We start from the raw sequence: 17,807 nt of genomic DNA, 5'->3' as shown, positions 1-17,807 counted from the left end.
ACTTTAAAACCCCAACCCTCCTATGACACCCTGACCCTAGTTTCGAAGCTTACATCGAAACGCCGCACAATGATTACACCGAATTGATGCTCTTCAATCCCACCAATCAAGACTCAGCGTTTTGCTCCGCTTATTGAAGTGACAATAGGAGAGGATGCCAGTTAAAACCGTGCAAGTGAGACCAGAGTGACAAAAACATGACGCGGTACAAGCGATGACATGAGCTCCCTGGGCTAGATGAGAAGCTTCCTGAAGCTGCTCGTTACGTAACCGCCAGCTCAGCATCTTCGGGAGGTGTTTCCACACACACGAGATAAGAAAAAAATAATAATAATGTGGCGGCGGGTAGGCACTGATGACGTGAAAATGCTGCAGCATCTCGCTGCCTCCTGCGAACGCAGCCTGCTGCTGCTGCTGCTTCCCTCCGCCCCCTTTTTTCACCCAGCTGGAGCGAACCAGGGAGGCGGAGTCGAGCCACACACACTCACGCACACACACAAAGTGACATTTCGCATCCCGCACTTGCCTTACGCTCACCTTCAAGCATCCAGCCCGAGCCCGCCGACCCACCGACCCACCGACAGACCGTCCGCAGCAGGGGAGCCCAGCCGTGTCGTCGCCCCAGGATGGATGCACTCATGAAGGGCTTCTCCATGGCCAAGGAGGGGGTAGTGGCGGCCGCGGAGAAGACCAAAGCCGGCATGGAGGAGGCTGCAGCCAAGACCAAGGAAGGCGTCATGTATGTCGGTAAGAGAGTGGCGGTGCGGGCGCTGTGCTGCCCCTGTGCCAAGGGAGAGTTGCGCGGGGGTGGGCCAAGTTGTCGTGGAAGATTCTGGGGGGGGCAAAAAGAACATTTGCTATTCCTCTGAATCAAACGCCGGCATTTGAATTTGCGACGCCATCATCTGTCAAAGTTACATGGAGGCTTCTTTTTTTTTGTACACCAAAAAAGGATTGTCAGTGCATTCTTGTTTTTATATAAGGGGGGGGGGGAGAAAGATGGGCACTGCGTCACCTCATCCTCGTGTCACTTGCGTGCCGCTCGGATGACTTAACACCTTCCACTTGGAAAAAAAAAGATGAGGAGGGAGGGAGAGCGGATTAAATGCAAAATGTGCCAATAACATGCTTAGAAGATTCAATCCACATGCATTGATGTCTTTTGGCTATAGCACAGGGGGACGGGGGGGGGGGGGGGGCAAAAGAAGCTGTGTCATTGCATCAATTCAGTGTGTATGTGAGATGCAGCAATGTGGTGTCTGCAGGCGCCAGGCCGACGGTGCATGTGCACGAAAAAAAAAAAAAGGCCAGCAGGGCCTCAAATGCGCCAAAAAATACGCCGTTGTTCAACTCCTTGTCCTTCGCACGCCACACATTCATCCCTCCTCGTCGTCCCTCGCTGTGACAGATTATATAATAAATGCCCTTAATCTGCTGCTCGTAACGAGCGTACGGGGCCGCACTGGCAATGTTGTCGTCCGTCGGGATGCTTTGGTGAGACAAAAGAACAGATCCAAAGAATGAATGGCAAAAGACTCATCGGACGAAGAGAGATGAGAGGATCAGGGAGAAGGTAGCTGACTAGTTAGCATACGACAGAAGTTGCTTGGCCCACCAGGAAGTTACAAGGTACATGAGCTAGCCAATGAGCTCGCGGCGAATGACTTGAAATGTTCCGTTTGCTTCCCTCGGTCAGGTAACAAGACAAAGGAAGGCGTTGTATCGTCAGTAAACACCGGTACGTACATTTCACCGGTACGTACAACATGTCTAAGACCTCGCCTCAAGTCATGTCTCCCCCCCCTCCACCGGGCCCCCTAGTGGCCAACCGGACCGTGGACCAGGCCAACATCGTGGCGGACACGGCCATCAGCGGCGCCAACGAGGTGTCGCAGGCCGCCACGGAGGGAGTGGAGAACGTCGCCGCGTCCACCGGGCTCCTGAACCAGGTCGGTTACCGTGGCAACCGCCTCCCAAATCGGGGACCGTTTCCCTTCTCGCCGTTTTTATCCACATTTTTGTGTCTGTGCCCCGCCCCTCCTAGGAGGAGTCCGTAAACCAGGTGCCTACACCTTGCATGCTACTAATATATTGGACGAAGGTTCCGTAATTCAAAGCGCATCTCCTCTGAGGCACACTTCTTACACTAACAACATGGCTGTAATCAAACAAGTGCTAGCTTACTAAAGCACAGTCGTTTTTTTTTTTTTTTGCCATTTGGTTGCAATAGTCAGCGACTTTTCTCAACCCTCGTGCGGCTTTTTTTTTTTTTCTCCAATTGCAACTTTACTGCAACCAGAACATCCTTAAGCTTTTGACTGGACCTCAACTATTCCGCAAAAGTTCTCTTAGTTTGACTTGGAAAAAAATGTTTTGAAGCTCTTTTGTTCCCAGAAGACACAAAGAAAATCTCAGTTTGTGTCAGTCGTTTGCTTTCTCCGTTGGGTACAAAGAGAAATTTCGGAAAGAGGGGGGAAAAAAAAACCCTGAGCTTTTATTTTAAGGCCATTTCCATTTTCGCAATTTTACCCGTCAATGTGGTTTCAAGTACGTTAGCATGTGAAGGCGAACCAATGCTAACACCTCCAGCATGACGTCTTGGACGATGGCCCTGCAGCATGTTCAAACGGCTTTCTTGGCTCTGAGCTGCAGGACTCCCCCACCCCCCCCCCCCCCCCCCGCCCCCCAATGTAAATGGCCACAGGCACTGGAACTTATGCCCAGAATCCTCACGTATTTATTGTGATTTTTCCTGTTGCCCCGACAGGGAGACTACGGTGGGATGGAGCAAGGCGGTGAAGGGGGAGAGGTAAGACGAAATATAACCATGAATAATGTTTTGTTTATATTTCTTATAACAAAACTTTTTTTTTTTTTGCGCAAAACTCTCCCCTAAGACTTGATCTCATCTCTCCTCAATCAGGGCTATTAGCTCCTGTCAGGACCTGCTCTCCAGCAGCAGCTCGCTCCCCGGCTCGCTTAACAGGAGTCCGGGTGTTTGTTTATATTTCATTCAATTTCTTTTTTGGTTTTGGTTTTTTCTGTGTGTGACTTTTACCGGAACCAAAACCATCTTGGGTGGAACTCTTCCGGATGCAGCATCCCCTCGGCATCCCATGTGTCAAGTGTCGTCCCGACAACGAACCCTGGAAAAATAAACGAGACACACATGCATGAAACAACCACACACACACACATTAAACTAATTGGCAATAAGTCCAAAGTGAATCGACAAGAAAGGCTTTGAAATGAGCTATAAAGAATAAGTCTCCGTAACAATACCGAGTGTCTGACTACATGCAATTTTTTTTTTTGGTGCACTTCCTGGTTGCATGGCATCCTACAATCGTCACGGAGATGTAGTCGATGCGCTGCATTTTACAGGATGACACCAAGGTTCTTTTGCGCAATTGCCCAGCTTCCGGTCGCCATTATTGATTTTACAGTGTCCAAGTGAAATAAAAATGTTATTTGTTGGTGTTGAAAAACAATTTGTGTCTGCCTTTGTATGACGTGTACTTCATTACAGATGTAATGTGCATAATTACAAAAATATGCATTTGTTTAGCTACTATATTAACCGAACGTTTTTAAAAAGACAAAAAAAAACAACAACTTGGCAACAGTTGAGGTTTTAACATTTTATTGTTTTCCAACCAAAAAGGAAAAAAAAAATACAAAAAATGTCCTCTAACGTGAAAATGATGTGGACGGTTAAAATAGGAGGAGGACAGAGACAAACAAAATGCTGCTTTACAGAACTTCATGGGGGGGGGGGGGGGGGGGGAGAAACAAAAACCGTTGACTGGACCCTTCATTAAAAAAGAAAAGTCACTAATTGTGAAAACTTTGCCAATCACTCTTTGTAAGATTCCTTTTATTGTGGTGATATTACGTAAATCCCTTTTTCCCAGCATTAAGGCATCTGCAGTGCTCATCTGAACCAGCGGGGGGCGCACACAGGTGGCCATCAAACTACAGTGAAAAAAAACAAAAACTGGACCGCCTACATAGTTTGTTCTGCGCAGTTGTGGAACTTTTGTCTGCTTCTTCTGGCGTGTGAAGGCGCGTAAACGACGGCGTATACAAAGATATGCGGCGATATGTTTCCAAGGCTGTTTAAAGCACGACTGTTGCGGGGAGGGAAAGACGACGGAGGGACGCGTTTATGTGAAAGTCAGGCCCGCCTCGTTGTACACCTTGAACACCTTCTCGATGGCGTTGACGTAGGCGGCCGTCCGCAGGTCCAGGCCCAGGTTGTACTTGCTCGCCGTGCGCATGATTTGCTGACAACGACAAAAAAAAAAAAATAGAAGCCACGCGACACTTAACCGTCAGAAAATGGATGCACGTCCAATTTGCTGTTCTCCAACCACGACCTGGCAAGAATTATTTTTTTCTTTTGTTTATTTGCAAAGATTTTTACTTCCGTGCCTTTCTGTGACTCTTCCGGTCTCACTGCAGCCACCATCATGTCAATATTTGAACATCACGAAGGAAGACGAGCGTTTCAACATCTCTTCCAAATGGAGCAGCACGTTTGGGTTAGCGGTTCAGCTACTTTGCTGAAAAATTATTCGCATGCCCAATGCGCTCAATTTTTGTTTATCAAGCGGCCGCGCAGAATAAAATCATCCAGATGCAGATGGATTTTGAGGACGCAGAGTTATCTGGCAAATTTCGTAAAACCTATCGACTGATCCTACTGCTCAGGAAGAATCAACTAAATGTTGCGCAGCTCTGCTTACCCTGGCGGATCTCTCCATGGTGTAGGCCAAGCCCGAGTGGACGATGTCCTTCTCGGAGGCACCCTGCAAGCCAAAGCAGTCCCCACTGAATCCCCTGGCATTTGCGCACCCATGCGGCACTCTACGGGTGGAGCGGGCATGACCAGCTTTTCCCAAACGCGGGTCTACTCACGGCAACTCTGGCCTGGAAGTCGGCGGTGGGCACGATGGGGATGGGTCCGCCCTGCTTGCCAAATTTCCTCTCCAGACTCTCCTGCACCGACACTGGGGCACAAAAAGAATTTTGTCGAGGGCGGCCGACAAAACAGACAACTTCACTCGTCCGTTTGGTGCAACTCACTGAGCAGGTGGTAGTTGGAGTCCCGCTCGTATTTGAAGGTCAGGCGGCCGTAGCTGACGTGGTTGAGATTCTTCAGCCACTCGAAATAGGACACCGTCACACCGCCGGCGTTCAGGTACATGTCCTGCAAGGCGGTGGGCGACCCGTCACAGTTTTCCCAAACACCGCACAATACACCCCCCCCCCCCCCCCCCCCCCCGCCGACTAGATTTTCCAGGGGAGGACTTACCGGGATCACCATGACGTTGTTGGCCAGGAAGATCTTGTCAGCGTCGGGTGTGGTGGGACCGTTGGCGCCCTCGGCGATAATCTGGAGGGGGAGATAAAAAATTTTTGAGATAAAAAATTTGAAACAAAAAGGGAGGTGTGGGAAGAGGGGCAGCCGTGTTCACCTTGGCCTTGATCCTGGGGGCATTGTGACGCGTCAGCTGCTTCTCGCCGGCGGCCGGGATCAGGATGTGGCAGTCGGCTTCCAAAATGTTCCCGTCGTAGGGCTTGGCGCCCGGGAAGCCCACGATGGTGCCGTGTTGCTGTCAGGGAGAGAGAGCCACGCGGTTCACGCGCAGGCTGGCGTCGCCATTTTGACAAGTCCAAACAAGGCCTACCAGCTTGTAGTCCTCCAGCTGCTTGGGGTCGATGCCGTCCGGGTTGTAGATGGAGCCGTCGATCTCACCGATGCCCACGCACTTGGCGCCGTACCTGTGCAGGTACCTCATGGAGTGCAGACCCACGTTGCCAAAGCCCTAGCACGCACGCACACACACACACTTTAATCCAAGGGGATCGATCCCAAGTCACTTTTCCCCATGAAAATGAATGGAAATGCCATGAATCAGTTTCGGTCGCCGGCAGACAAAACAAAAAAAAAATTTATGAACCAGCATTCTATGTTTTACTTTGATAAAAATATCACATCAATGGAATGTGAGACCCGCGACCTAAACCTGTCATAAAAAGAAAAAGAATCATTCCAGCTCACTGGGGTGGTACAAACCGATGTCAGTGGTGTGAACGGTCGCCATTGTTTCAGATGAGTGAAAACGGCAAAGCTTCAATTCTCCGCCGGCTAAACCTCGGAGAAGATGTAATCTGCAACTCCGCGCCCGACGCGATCCGAGAGAGATTAGCCTTTTGATCCTGAATGTCGCCAACAAGCTGCTGTGCCCACTGGACCCTTATCTTTATCCTAAGTGCATCTTTTGCAAAAGCTCCTTGAGTGACTTGTCTGCCTGATGCATGAAGCCTCTTTTTTTTTTTCCCAGGCGGCCACTGAAGTCGATGACATCAGAGTGAGGCTCAAACAGAGCCCCGTCGAAAGCCTTCGTCTCACATGCGGTCACCTGCACGATGAAGGTCTTGTCCTTGAAGCCGGGCGTCAGGCCCAGCATGCTCATGTAGGACGCCTCGTTGATGAAGTTCTCGATGCCGTGGAAGACTCCGCGACCGGTGGCCGAGATGCGGCCGTGGATGCCGCCCTGGCTGATGGGCTTGCCCGTCACGCAGGCGTGGGCGTTGATGTCCTGTCGAGACCGAATTAAAAACAACAATGACTGTTATTATTAGGAGGCTGCCCCCAATCGGCCGTCAGCGGTACTGCACCCTTCTTGAGTTTCAGACAGCCAAGAGGCGACTGGCTGAGCGTCACTTCACACTACCCCACAATGCTCCGCACTCAAGATACTCCGAGCGTGATTGCGTGAAGCATTCCGACGGGCCGGCCAAGTTTATCTGGACCTGGTTAGGGCTTGACGCAAATGAAACGCAAACGAAAGACGCTTTATGAGGCACGCCAGCCCCTACGTCGGCTTTCAATAGGAGGTCCCAAAGTGCTCTCTTTGCACAGCGGCTGAGTAAACGAATCATTTGTAGATGCCTCGTCAATGTTGCCTTGTTAAGCCATTATTCATGCATCATTAACTTGTCGAGTTAAGCTCTCTGTCCGGAAGGCTGCTTGCTTTTCTTTTTTTCCGGCAAGAGAGAGAGAGAGAGAGCGAGACGGAGGAATGTTTGCTCTGGTGGGAAGGGAGAGGCAGGAAGCCAGTGGTTTGGAGTGACTCACTCTTTCTACTTCTTGTTTACCCCAAAAAGAAGGAAGGAGGGTGGGGGGGGGGGGGGGGCGGGAAAGGCAACCCAACAGCTTTCAGACTGACCGTGTGCGCGATTGTGTTGGCGTAGGTGTCGGCGATCCAGGACATTTCCCGCTCGCCTGTGCTCATGTCGGGAGCCGGGACGTCGATGCCGGGTCCTGGTCGGGAAAGAAACGTGAGAGCATTTTAAAGGAAAAAGCCCCACTGTGGATTTTTGGAGGCCCCCCCCCCCCCCCTATGCAATCAGACATTCTGGATGGAAATTATCAACACAAGCTTTGGCTTTCCAAGTTCAAACCTGGGCTGATGTTTCAAAATTTCCAGAACAAGGTCCAAAACTTAGGCGGGGTTGCAAAAATGAAGGCGGGAGGAGGGCTGCAGTCTGAGCTGGCATCTGTGTGCGGAGTTTTTTTTTTTTTCCCCCCACTGTGGGCTGCTAGAAATGCCCCACCCCCACCCCCCAAATTTGAATCCGCGTCAAAGAATGCTGCCTGTGGAATTACTGCAAAATTAATGGTTGGAAAAATTATTTGTATTCGTTCATGTGCGAAAGTAGAGTCGAGTTATCTTGAAAGGGTCTGGAGCCTTTTTGAGGGCAAAGTTGTGTCGTGGAAAGGGACATTTTTGCAGATTAAAGATGCCCTACTTCACATAATGCGTTTGCTCACCAATGAAGCCCTTCTTGGCCAGCTCAATGGTAAACCTGCGGGTGATCTTCTCCAGCTCGTTGTCCTGCCAAGACAAAAGTTCAATTATGACATCATTCCTTCTTCTGGTCCAAAAAATAAAATAAAATAAAATAAAAACTCTCTGCTGTGGTGTTGAGGGCCAGTGGCGTGTGACTCACAGAGTAATTCCTGGGGTTGATCTTGACTCCGGCTTTGGCCCCTCCGAACGGCACATCTGGCAAAGCGGAACAACTTGGATTAGAATACGGGTAGGATTGTGCCCCAAGCAAAAAAACCAAACACATTCTCTGCCATTGTTGAAGATTGATGTCAAAAATCCATTTTAACGTCAATGGCAGCGAATGAGTTGATCAGTCACTAACCGCGTTACAATTTTTTTTTTAATGAAGTGCTGTGAATACTTTCCAGACAGAGCGCTTCACATTTCGAATGTGAATACTCTCAAGTCAAATATGACCAAAGAGAAGCTTGTGGCATCATATAAAAAAAAACAAAAAGACTCGCTTCAACGTACCCACAACGGCACATTTGTAAGTCATCAAGGAGGCCAGAGCTTTCACCTCGTCCACCGACACCTCGGTGCTGTAACGGATACCTAAAAACACAAAACAGATTAGCAGACGCAAAAAAAAAAAAAAAAAAAAAAGAGGATGCCAGCAATCAACATCCAGCATTTGTTTTACGGATCCAGCATTTCGTTTTCATATTGCTCATGGAACACATGTGGGGCAAAAGATTTAAGCAGCCGCCGTGATGAGTGTGCGACTGCCAGCATGTTCCATGTGAATCAAATTCAACGGAATTAAACATTAAAAAAAAAAAAAACAAGGTCTGATCTTTCATATGAGCCACCACGAGTCAGGACGGGGGGGAAAAAAATCCCGACCTTGTGATGTTGTTGGGATCAAATTAAAGGAGAGGAAAACAAGCCACAGGGAATAACCCCCCCCGCCCCCGCACCCTTTCATTTATTCACCGCGACATTGACGTCATCCTAGCAAGCGCCGCAAAGCAAAGAACGGATTCAGTACAAAGACACGCTCGGAGGCTTTCGCCACCGGTACATAAAACAGCAAAATTGTGGCCGTTTTTAGGGGGCGGCCATTGACTATTTGCACTTAAAAAGGAGGGGGGCGCATACCCAAAAACACCACGTTGAACTTTACAGAGCAAAGTCGAGGGTCTTTGCGCCACGTCAATCATTAAACCCACTCAGTTCTGTTGCCGACTCCAATGTGGATTGGACCCGCTGTCCATGGCCTCATCGCCTTGAGCCGCCTTTTGGGCGAAACCGGCCGAGGGAGGAAGACATACGGGTGCCCAAGAATAGTTTCTGTATCGAGCAGGTGCGCAAGTGTTAACGGCAGCGACACGCAACAGCCGCCATGATGGAGTCAGTCTTCTTTCTATGGTACCCTCCCCCACTCGTCACGGGTAAATGGGAATGCAGGGAGAAACAACCAGCCTCCCTCCCTCGGTCCGTCGACACCACGCCCTTTTGCCATACATCACATCTTGCCCACTGTCAACTACCCACAATGCACTGCATGGGGGAGGAGGTCCCATGCCCTGACATAGATTAGGCCTTGAACTTTAATGTGTCAAAGGTGCACATGTGCACACAGGGGAGTATGCAAAGTCGGCTTGGGTGGCATTTTGTGGCCTGGCAGCTGGGCTTTAGTTTGGACCGCCCCAAGGGGAGTCTAAACTCAAAGAGGGGAAAAAAAACAATTTTGTCATCTACAAGGTCGAGCCTTTAACCTTTTAATTTATATCCACTAGATGCCAGAAAAGTACAGAAAAGCGCTACTTTGGTGTCAATGAACCTCCTCAACTGACTTGAATTCAGATTTTATAGTCCCACGCTGGCCACTGCACTGCAGCTCATTTCATTTTAATGGCCCATACTTTACTTTCTTTTTTTAAAGTAAAGGTACATACAACGCAACCTTTTATTTTAATTCTCATCCGTTTAAGTCGGGAATTGTACTCAATTAGTTTGTTTTTAGCATGTTAAAGTAAGATTGACGTAACTAAGACTCAATTTATTCTTCTGATAAACCTAATGGCGAAGCATTATACTTATGATTCGTCATTTTGGACGTGCAACTACAACCGCTGGAACGTTTTTAAGAGACGAGGTCAAGAGTGGTTCAACGATAACCAGATGTGAGCTACGAGTCGACAAATCACGTAGCTGGAAGTGATATATTAAATATGACTCAAACTCGCGTTTGAGTCGAAAGTGGTAAAACCGAAGTGTAAGAAAACAAATACACGTCATTGGTTGTCGAGTAAAAGTAAAGCAGAGAGGTTGCTGGGTAACGGTTTCGAAAATCGCGAGGTAATGCTAACGGAATGCTAGGCTAACCGCTAGCTGTCAGCGGGGAGGTCCTCCAGCGCTCACCTCCCTTGCAGGGCGTCCGGTGCTGACTGTGCTGGGCGCGGTATCCCTCCACCACCTCCCATTCGCCGTTGTCCCGTTTGATAGGGAACGACACGCTGAGGACGTGGTTGCACGGCTTGATGATGCGCAGGATGCCTCGCACGCGATGCCGCTTCTGCTCGGGGGTCTCGCGGGTCCGCAGGTCCTCCACCAACTTGTCCTCCACGATGGCGGCGCCGCGGTCGAAGAAGCCCTCCACCATGCGGAAGAAGTTGGGGTCGTCCGGCTGCTGCTCGGTCGCCGCGTCGGCGTAGCGGCGTACCCGCAGCAGCGAAGCGGACGCCGGGAGAGCGGAGTCCACGCAGCTGGAGGCCAGCGCACTGCCCGCCGAGCGGCTCAACAGCTCCCCGAAATAGCGATACATGACCGCGGCGAGAGTCGACTGAAAGGCGACGAGGACGAGCGGAGGTCGGGCTGTGGATAGAGAGGAGAGAGCTGAACAGAGAGACCGAGTGGCTCCTCACCGTGTCGCGACCTCCGAGCGAGTGGGAAGTGACATACTGGGCGGGTTTGCTTTAAAAGGCAGCGGAGGGCTAGCCGCGAGCGGACGAGATGCGGAAGGAGGAGGACCCAGGCAGACGTGCACGCTCCCGTTTGCGCCACAGTTGACCGTGCGCGCTCCCGACTCTGCTGCGGAAATTCAACCGGGATTTAATCTCTGAACTGTTTTCATGTTCTTGGTTTATTTCTTTTAACTGACTTCATTTTCATTAAACCATTAATACAGGCAGTTATAAATATTTTCAGAAGCATCAATTTTCGGGTTGACTGTACTTACGTTCATAGGAACATTAATTGTACCTTCTGCCCTCTAGTGGAAGAGCATTGAATTGTTTGGCCTGTGCTGACACATCACTGGCATAAAATCGATGAACAAAGATATTTTCTTTGTTGCAAAAAATACTTTATAATACAAAGTTAAATATGGTCATAATTAACTAGTGGACTATTTCAAAACAATTGTGGCATTCAACTCTATTTTTACATATTAGTGGAATATTCATGGGATAATTTATGAATTGATGCTTCTCATTAAAATCTCAATGTTTTCCTTTTTTTGGGTATAGGATCCATCCACATCTAAACGGATTATGACAATCGAGGCAACATGTGCAATTGAGCCAAAGTGTGAGAGGTCAAAAGGTCATGGGTGCTTTTGAGTGGCGGGTGGGGGCTTGGAAGTGTGTGTGACAGCTGGTTGAAGCGGCGAAATGGCCAGCAAGGGTCTATAGGGGAGAGAAAAGAGGAGGGAGGTGAATGTGGGTGAGCAGGAGCCACTCTACTCTGGTGACGCGGGTGGCCTGCTCAACTATGCTGTCAACGGTACACTTACAAGGCATTGTGGGTACCACCCCTTGGCTAGCTGGTCCCAATTTTTATGCACGCTGAGGCTTGGCGTCGCCTTTAGGGACAGTCTGAAATCTGCATTTTCCTTCAGAAGACAAACACATGATCATCGATAACTTTGCTCGATTGGTAGAGTTTGCCACAACTAGGATTGGAAAATGAAAAAAAAAAAACAAAAAACAATTGATCGGAATTGGACATGACTGCTCCGCCACTCTAAGCGCCTTTATGTAAGAGTGCATCGATGGCGTGTTCCTGGACACATACGTGCCACTCGACCTCATATGGCACGCAGGGGACAAGAAGAAAATTGTACGCTGAGATTGCATGTAAGGGACTGGACTTAAACCTGTGGACTCTGCACGGCAGATAAGCACTCGCCGCAGGGACAAACAAGCACAATCAGAGTCAGTCAGTGCAAAAACAAGAACTCTGCAATACAGTACACACATTAAAGCATGCAACAATCTTATTACTTTTTTTTAAATGAAATTTGTCCCAGTTTTCTTACATCTGCTCACATTTTCTACTCTTGATAATGGTTTGGACCAAACTCAATTTGTGAATAGTGTGCCGTTCGGAGTCAAAAAAGTTTGCCACGGACTAGAGTATTTCCTGGAGCAACCCATCTTTAAAGGACAACCAAAAGATCAAATGCAGGAGGGAAAAATAAAAAGATTTTTCATTGCATTTTTAGGCTTCAAGGCACAAAACGAAACCAAACTTCTTGTCATATCTGTCCTTTTCTTTTAATGAGATGACCATAAAAATCATAACAAGATCATAAAAGATAAGCTGTTGTTTCTCTCCAATCAGCTCAACCCCACATTGACTGGCAGGATGCCAGAGCGCTGCAACGGCACCGTGCCATTGGCCGAGAGCCTGACAACACCCACCGGACTATAAGGTCATGGGGGTGTGATGATGATAATGATGACAGGGGAGGGGCGGGGGCGCTGTTGTGAGTGGTCACATGCTGCTGTGACCTGAAACAGCAGGAAGCTGCGGGGGGAGTAAAAACGGATGGTTCCTCCTCCCTCGACATGCAAGTTAATGCACTCAACACACACGCCGTGTGCACAGACAGAAGTGTCAAGGCTGTGGACAACTGCAAGGGTCACCTTGAAATCTTGCTCACAAGTCACATGAATGGAGGACACTTGATTTTTGTAGTCTATACATATACACATATATATACACACACACACATATATATATACATATATATATATATATATTATATTGGAATTTATAGGACCATGTTAAATGTGCAAAAACAAGGGTGTTCTTTTGTCAATTTTCAATTGGTTAGATTTTTTTGTGTGTGTGTGTGAACAAAAATGTCTATTTTTTCATCTTTCTACTCCACATTGTTGTTCGGCGGTGTGCCTTGAGATTTTTCTCATGTCAAATGAATGCCTTCACACAATACAGTGAGAAGCACTGCTTAGCAATTTCTTTTTACTGACAGCAAACCAACACTAGAGGGCGCCAGTGTCTTTCACCATGACAGTACTGCACTGGTGTGAAGCCCTCAGTACAAGCCACACGTCACATCTACTCGATGCAGCAATGAAAGGCCAAGAGAAAATATTACACTGTAGTCCGATGTATTTGAATGCCTTTGAATAATCGCCGCGCGGTAGTTCAGCGGTCAGCATATTTGTCTGGCAGTTGAGAGATGTGGGGTTCGATTCCGGGCTGGGTTTTCTCAAAACACGTGTAAGGCGTCATGTTAGTCAGCCATCGACCCCGGAACCGAGAAGGTATTCTCTGGTCATTGCGGTAAAGTCAGTTGTATCGAAACTGCGAGCAAGTGCGCAGGAGGGCCGAGGGGTAAAAAGTTGAAACGGTTCCCACGAGAACTCTCCTACTGAGCGACTATGCAGGAAGTTGCGGCTTGGCCTCGCGTCTGCTCACATCTCCCCATCGACACAAGTTGACACACTCCCAACGTGTGTGCGCGTGCGCGGCCACCGTCTGACGCCTTCGGTATCAGCCCGCGTGTCAGGTGACCCAGGAGGAAACCCCAAAGGAAGCGAGGAGAGGGGTCAAAAAAAAGTCAAACGGGTCACTTTCCACAGTCTCGCGCACTGCGGCCAGATGACTGCCTGCCTGCCGACCGCAACCAAAACCATCAACAATCAGTCTTGGCTTTTGGGTGAAAATGCCTAAATTGAGTCTCAAGTGGCAAATTCAAATTTTTGGTGGGTGTACTTTGAGATAGATATGTGACCAAGTAGACCTGGTTTCAGGGGCTGAATTTTACAAATATCTCCAATGATCCAAAAACGGCAAAATGTCACACTTCCTATGTCTTTTCAGATATGGCTTTTTGAGATGTTTTTTTTTTGGGTTGGTCTACTCCAGATAGATATGTGGACCAAATGGCATGTTGCTAAGCAAAACTGATTTTGGACATTGAATTATACAAATGTCCAAAATGATCCTGAAATGATGTACCTACCAAATATCATGAGCATGGATCCTCGGGGTGAATTTTCAAAAATGTTTTTCAGTTCCAAGTTGAACCGAAACAACTACAAACCATGATGACGGGCTCCAATGGAAAAAAAAGAGCAATTTAAGGGCTTGATCAGGTCCTCGGTTGCAGTTCACGCGTCAATGCCGCATTCATTGGTCCAGCGAGAGCTGCAGAAACGGCTCCTCCACATCACTTGTGCAACACACAAACAAATTTGCACAATTGTGATATTGCGCCGAGAGCTCGCAACATCAACGCATCCATGCGGATACCTCAGCACGTAGGTGACGGAGAGGATCAAGTAGGGCTGCGAGGCCCCGGTCCTTAACTTGGACCTTCGGGCCGCTGGTACCACGGCACTGTGGCTCTCCACCCACACGTACCCGCCGCCCCTCACAAGCATCCTGTAGTGACCGCTGACCGACTGGCTCTTGGAGTACACTGGAAAACACCAACAACAGTTAAAAAAAAAAAATAGCCTTGGATGAGTCACATGCTGCTTCACCTTCTCTACTCACAGTTGATGTGATATTTGGTCAAACAGATTGTGTCCAGTGTGTGACAAAGCTCGTATATGGAGCGGCCCACCAGCTCGTGGGGGGTGTACCCTAAAATTGACGACACTCTTCACACACACACACAAACGCACACACACACACATGCGTGCACACACCCCTGCTCATAATTCCCTCCACTTGCTCTAAGGCCCCAGATCCACATTGCCTGCTATGATGAACTGTCTCCTCCACTTTGAAAAATTCAACCTTGGTTTCATCGGACCATCACAGAATCTCGCCAACACTTGTTGGAAAATGTGTGTGACGTGACCTTGGCGAGAGTGTTTGGGCTCACGTGTGGTCGCAGTGCGTGAACCTCATGTCCATGCTGTGCTGGCTGCTGAAGGTGCGAGCGCAGAGGAGCGTGTGAGACACGGGCAGAGGACGGCAGGTGAGCAGCAGGCATGAGGCCGGGGAGGGACCGGCGCAGGATCTCGCTCGGCGACCCTGGCACTGCAGCACCTACGGTGCCGTCGCAAAGCAAAGTGGACACGTCACGTGCGCAAAATGTACAAAGGAAAACGAGTTGCAAAAAATGGCTCATGAAGAAAAATCATTTTAAAAATGAGTACGAGTTGTAAAAAAAAAAAAAAATTAAATAAGGCGGTGACAAATGTAAATGTGCAAATGAAATAGTGAAAATATGATTTTAGCAAAATACAAAGACAGAGAAGAAAAAATAAATAAAACATACAAGTGCAAAAAAAATAAAAAATGTTAACGTTCAAATTTATGACCAACCTTCCACGTGGCCGACTTGAGGTTGGTGCTTCGTCCTTGGAAAGTTAGGGTGCTTTTAATCCTCACCACAAAGTCCCGCTTTGCGTCGCTCCAAAACGCTTCTTCTTCAAATGAAACAAAACGAAAATGACTCACGTACTCGGCTCACGCGTACACGCAGATGCTCACAAACCTGCAGAAAGGCGCAGGTTACTTCTGATTTCTTCGTGGTCACACGGGTGAGTCAACTCAAAAACGTTGTGGCCCATCAACTCGGTCTCAGGGGCGGGGGGGGGGACAAAATCCTCAATAGGCATTTTTACCTTTGTGTGTGTGCATACGAATAATCATGTATTTTATACGTAGTACCACGAGGCACAGCACATACATAAGACAACAATAGAATGGCATAATATCAAGAAGAAATAGAAATGAATAAAAACACAAGGCATCGCAGTTAAAGTGAGTTGGAGTTAACTTCTGACAAGCAGGAGTTGAGGGGGGAGAGTGCAAGTCGTATGTTGGGGCTTTGCAGGAGAGGTAGAGGTGGATGTCATCTGCGAAGCAGTGATCGAGAACATTTCATTTCATGGAAATGAGGTCGATGGAGAGGAGATAGACGAGAAGTTCAGGGGCCCCGGGAGGGAGCCCTGGGGCACACTTGCAGTGTCTGGCATGGCGTTTGATCAGATAAGACTTGAACTGGATGCGGGTATTACCTGTGTGAGGCCGAGGTAGCGGCTGACGTTGTCAGACAGAAACATCATGTCCCCCTCGGAAGACAGCACCATCACAAATCCCTCCAAGATCGTCAGGTAGACCTCCGACTCCTCTGCGGCCACCGCGGCGTCCTTCACATCCAGACGGACGTCAGGTCCTCCCGTGAAAATCTTTGACACGTGCATCTCGTCTGTGGATTGCGACGCAGCGATGAAGCAAAACATCACCCACGTTCCCCAAAATTCGATTCGACGACGTCAGTATTTGTGAGTAAAATCATCATCTGCAGCACCTTGCAGCAGCGCTTTGAGTCGGATGTAGCAGAGCGCCAGGCGGATGACGGACGGCTTGTCCAGGTGACCCCTGACGGACGCTCGCAGCGGCAGCAGGCGGCACAAATCGGCAAAAACCTCCGACTCCACTCGCCGCCGCTTCCTGGCGGCCTCGCGACTGATCGCCCTGCCAGAGACAAACGCTGCCGTGTCATGAGCTGGCATGCGGCACAGCCAGAAGTGTGATAATAATAATAATACATTTTATTTATAAGCGCCTTTCAAGACACCCAAGGACACTTTACAATAACAAATGAAGTCGCATACGGTGGATAGAGAAAGTCAACACACCCCTCGTCTAGATAACTAAAATATCGGCAAGTATCAATCTTACAAAACCTTGTCCACCCTCACAGTGAGCAAGTAAACATGAACAAAGTGGGATTGCAAAAGTGTGCACACCCTCTCATAGCTGGGGATGTGTTGTGTTCAAGATTCACCAATTACATTGCAACCGAAGGATTTTGCCCCAATATTATTTGCCATTTGGAACCGTTCAAAATTCCCTCCAATAATTGTTTTAGAATTTTTTTATTCTCACTTGCCAAGCTATTTTATTTTATCCATTTCTTTTTATGTTTAACGTTGGACCTTATGTACAGCACTTTGCATGACGCTGTGGTTGGCTCCGTAAGTAAAGTTTGAACAGAGTTCATGATTTTTAGGTGATTTTTTTGGAACCCGACCGAAATCCCCTCAAGTCAACGCTTGGGGAGAAAAGGCAGCCGCATGCAAGTTCTATTCAAATTGAGAACTCGATTAGGAGCCAAAACATTGAATTAAGTTCATCCTCTCATAACAGTAATTCTAGACTGCTTTTATAAACGTTAATTCATCATCACGAGTCTGGACAAACAGACAATTTATAAAATGCAATTTATAAAAAGCAATTGAAAATCAAAGTCCATTTACCTTCTCCTCTCCTTGTCAACTCTCATCGCGCTGAGCGTCGGCCGTCTCGGTCGTCCGTCATCAATTAGACAGCGGTGCTGAGATCGGAACTGCAGTTCAAAGGTCATTGAGGAGAGAAAGAGCATCCCACCTCCCCTGCCCTCCCCCTCTGCACGCATCGGCCACCGCCACACAGGCGTGACAAAACAGGAAGGAAGGAAGGACGCGGGAGGAGCGCTGTCACCTGCTCGGGTGCTTTGCTTTTTTTTTTTTTTTTTCATTTTATTGGAGTCAGAGCAGACAGACGGACAGCAGACAGACGACAGGGCCTGAATGCCATCGCACTACATTGGTTTGTTTTCAGTTCCGTTTTTTTCTTTTCTTTCTTTTTTTGGCACAGAGTAAGATAGTGTGACCGGGTTCAGGCTAATCCCTGGATTGCGCG

The 17,807-nt window shown here is 48.4% G+C and overlaps 3 protein-coding genes across 5 annotated transcripts; 1 reads left to right on the top strand and 2 right to left on the bottom strand.

Annotated features, from left to right (window-relative positions):
* Positions 1–398: 398 nt before the first annotated feature.
* Positions 399–3,491, top strand: sncgb (synuclein, gamma b (breast cancer-specific protein 1)). 2 transcript variants are annotated; one of them, XM_052072340.1, is made up of 6 exons: positions 399–747; positions 1,697–1,738; positions 1,822–1,949; positions 2,045–2,062; positions 2,768–2,809; positions 2,924–3,491. In XM_052072340.1, exons 1-6 carry the CDS (start codon positions 627–629, stop codon positions 2,930–2,932), a joined length of 360 nt encoding a protein of 119 aa, XP_051928300.1. In that variant the 5' UTR covers positions 399–626; the 3' UTR covers positions 2,933–3,491. The 2 variants fall into 2 exon arrangements, with proteins under 2 accessions (XP_051928300.1, XP_051928301.1); XM_052072341.1 differs by lacking the exon at positions 2,045–2,062 and having other exon boundaries at positions 412–747.
* Positions 3,492–3,626: 135 nt separating this feature from the next.
* On the bottom strand, positions 3,627–10,859 carry glud1b (glutamate dehydrogenase 1b). Its single transcript, XM_052072337.1, has 13 exons — positions 10,272–10,859; positions 8,379–8,459; positions 8,023–8,078; positions 7,844–7,907; positions 7,239–7,333; positions 6,429–6,608; positions 5,694–5,831; positions 5,481–5,618; positions 5,318–5,398; positions 5,089–5,212; positions 4,921–5,012; positions 4,749–4,811; positions 3,627–4,286 (listed from the first exon to the last, which is right to left on the bottom strand). The coding sequence occupies exons 1-13, from the start codon at positions 10,672–10,674 to the stop codon at positions 4,167–4,169; spliced, it is 1,635 nt and encodes a 544-aa protein (XP_051928297.1). The 5' UTR covers positions 10,675–10,859; the 3' UTR covers positions 3,627–4,166.
* Positions 10,860–13,250: 2,391 nt separating this feature from the next.
* On the bottom strand, positions 13,251–17,643 carry LOC127604929 (endothelial PAS domain-containing protein 1-like). Of its 2 annotated transcripts, XM_052072338.1 has the most exons (9): positions 17,384–17,643; positions 16,432–16,598; positions 16,139–16,329; positions 15,613–15,697; positions 15,441–15,544; positions 14,995–15,161; positions 14,661–14,767; positions 14,415–14,583; positions 13,251–14,334 (listed from the first exon to the last, which is right to left on the bottom strand). In XM_052072338.1, exons 1-9 carry the CDS (start codon positions 17,641–17,643, stop codon positions 14,292–14,294), a joined length of 1,293 nt encoding a protein of 430 aa, XP_051928298.1. In that variant the 3' UTR covers positions 13,251–14,291. The 2 variants fall into 2 exon arrangements, with proteins under 2 accessions (XP_051928298.1, XP_051928299.1); XM_052072339.1 differs by having other exon boundaries at positions 16,432–17,479.
* Positions 17,644–17,807: the final 164 nt, after the last annotated feature.

Source organism: Hippocampus zosterae, chromosome 7 (genome assembly GCF_025434085.1).
Source record: "Hippocampus zosterae strain Florida chromosome 7, ASM2543408v3, whole genome shotgun sequence".
Taxonomy (NCBI): domain Eukaryota; kingdom Metazoa; phylum Chordata; class Actinopteri; order Syngnathiformes; family Syngnathidae; genus Hippocampus; species Hippocampus zosterae.
This window is presented reverse-complemented; position numbering and strand designations above follow the sequence as displayed.

Excerpts from the sequence above, each read along its gene's own strand:
- sncgb (XM_052072340.1), top strand. The coding sequence starts at position 627 with ATGGATGCACTCATGAAGGGCTTCTCCATGGCCAAGGAGGGGGTAGTG. Across the intron at positions 748-1,696 it reads GGAAGGCGTCATGTATGTCG|GTAACAAGACAAAGGAAGGC; the intron begins GTAAGAGAGTGG and ends TCCCTCGGTCAG. Across the intron at positions 1,739-1,821 it reads TGTATCGTCAGTAAACACCG|TGGCCAACCGGACCGTGGAC; the intron begins GTACGTACATTT and ends CGGGCCCCCTAG.
- glud1b (XM_052072337.1), bottom strand. The coding sequence starts at position 10,674 with ATGTATCGCTATTTCGGGGAGCTGTTGAGCCGCTCGGCGGGCAGTGCG. Across the intron at positions 5,619-5,693 it reads AGCTGGAGGACTACAAGCTG|CAACACGGCACCATCGTGGG; the intron begins GTAGGCCTTGTT and ends TCTCCCTGACAG. Across the intron at positions 4,812-4,920 it reads ACTTCCAGGCCAGAGTTGCC|GGTGCCTCCGAGAAGGACAT; the intron begins GTGAGTAGACCC and ends TTTGGCTTGCAG.
- LOC127604929 (XM_052072338.1), bottom strand. The coding sequence starts at position 17,643 with ATGAAAAAAAAAAAAAAAAAGCAAAGCACCCGAGCAGGTGACAGCGCT. Across the intron at positions 16,599-17,383 it reads GTTGACAAGGAGAGGAGAAG|GGCGATCAGTCGCGAGGCCG; the intron begins GTAAATGGACTT and ends TGTCTCTGGCAG. Across the intron at positions 14,335-14,414 it reads TCCGTCACCTACGTGCTGAG|TGATGTGGAGGAGCCGTTTC; the intron begins GTATCCGCATGG and ends GTGTTGCACAAG.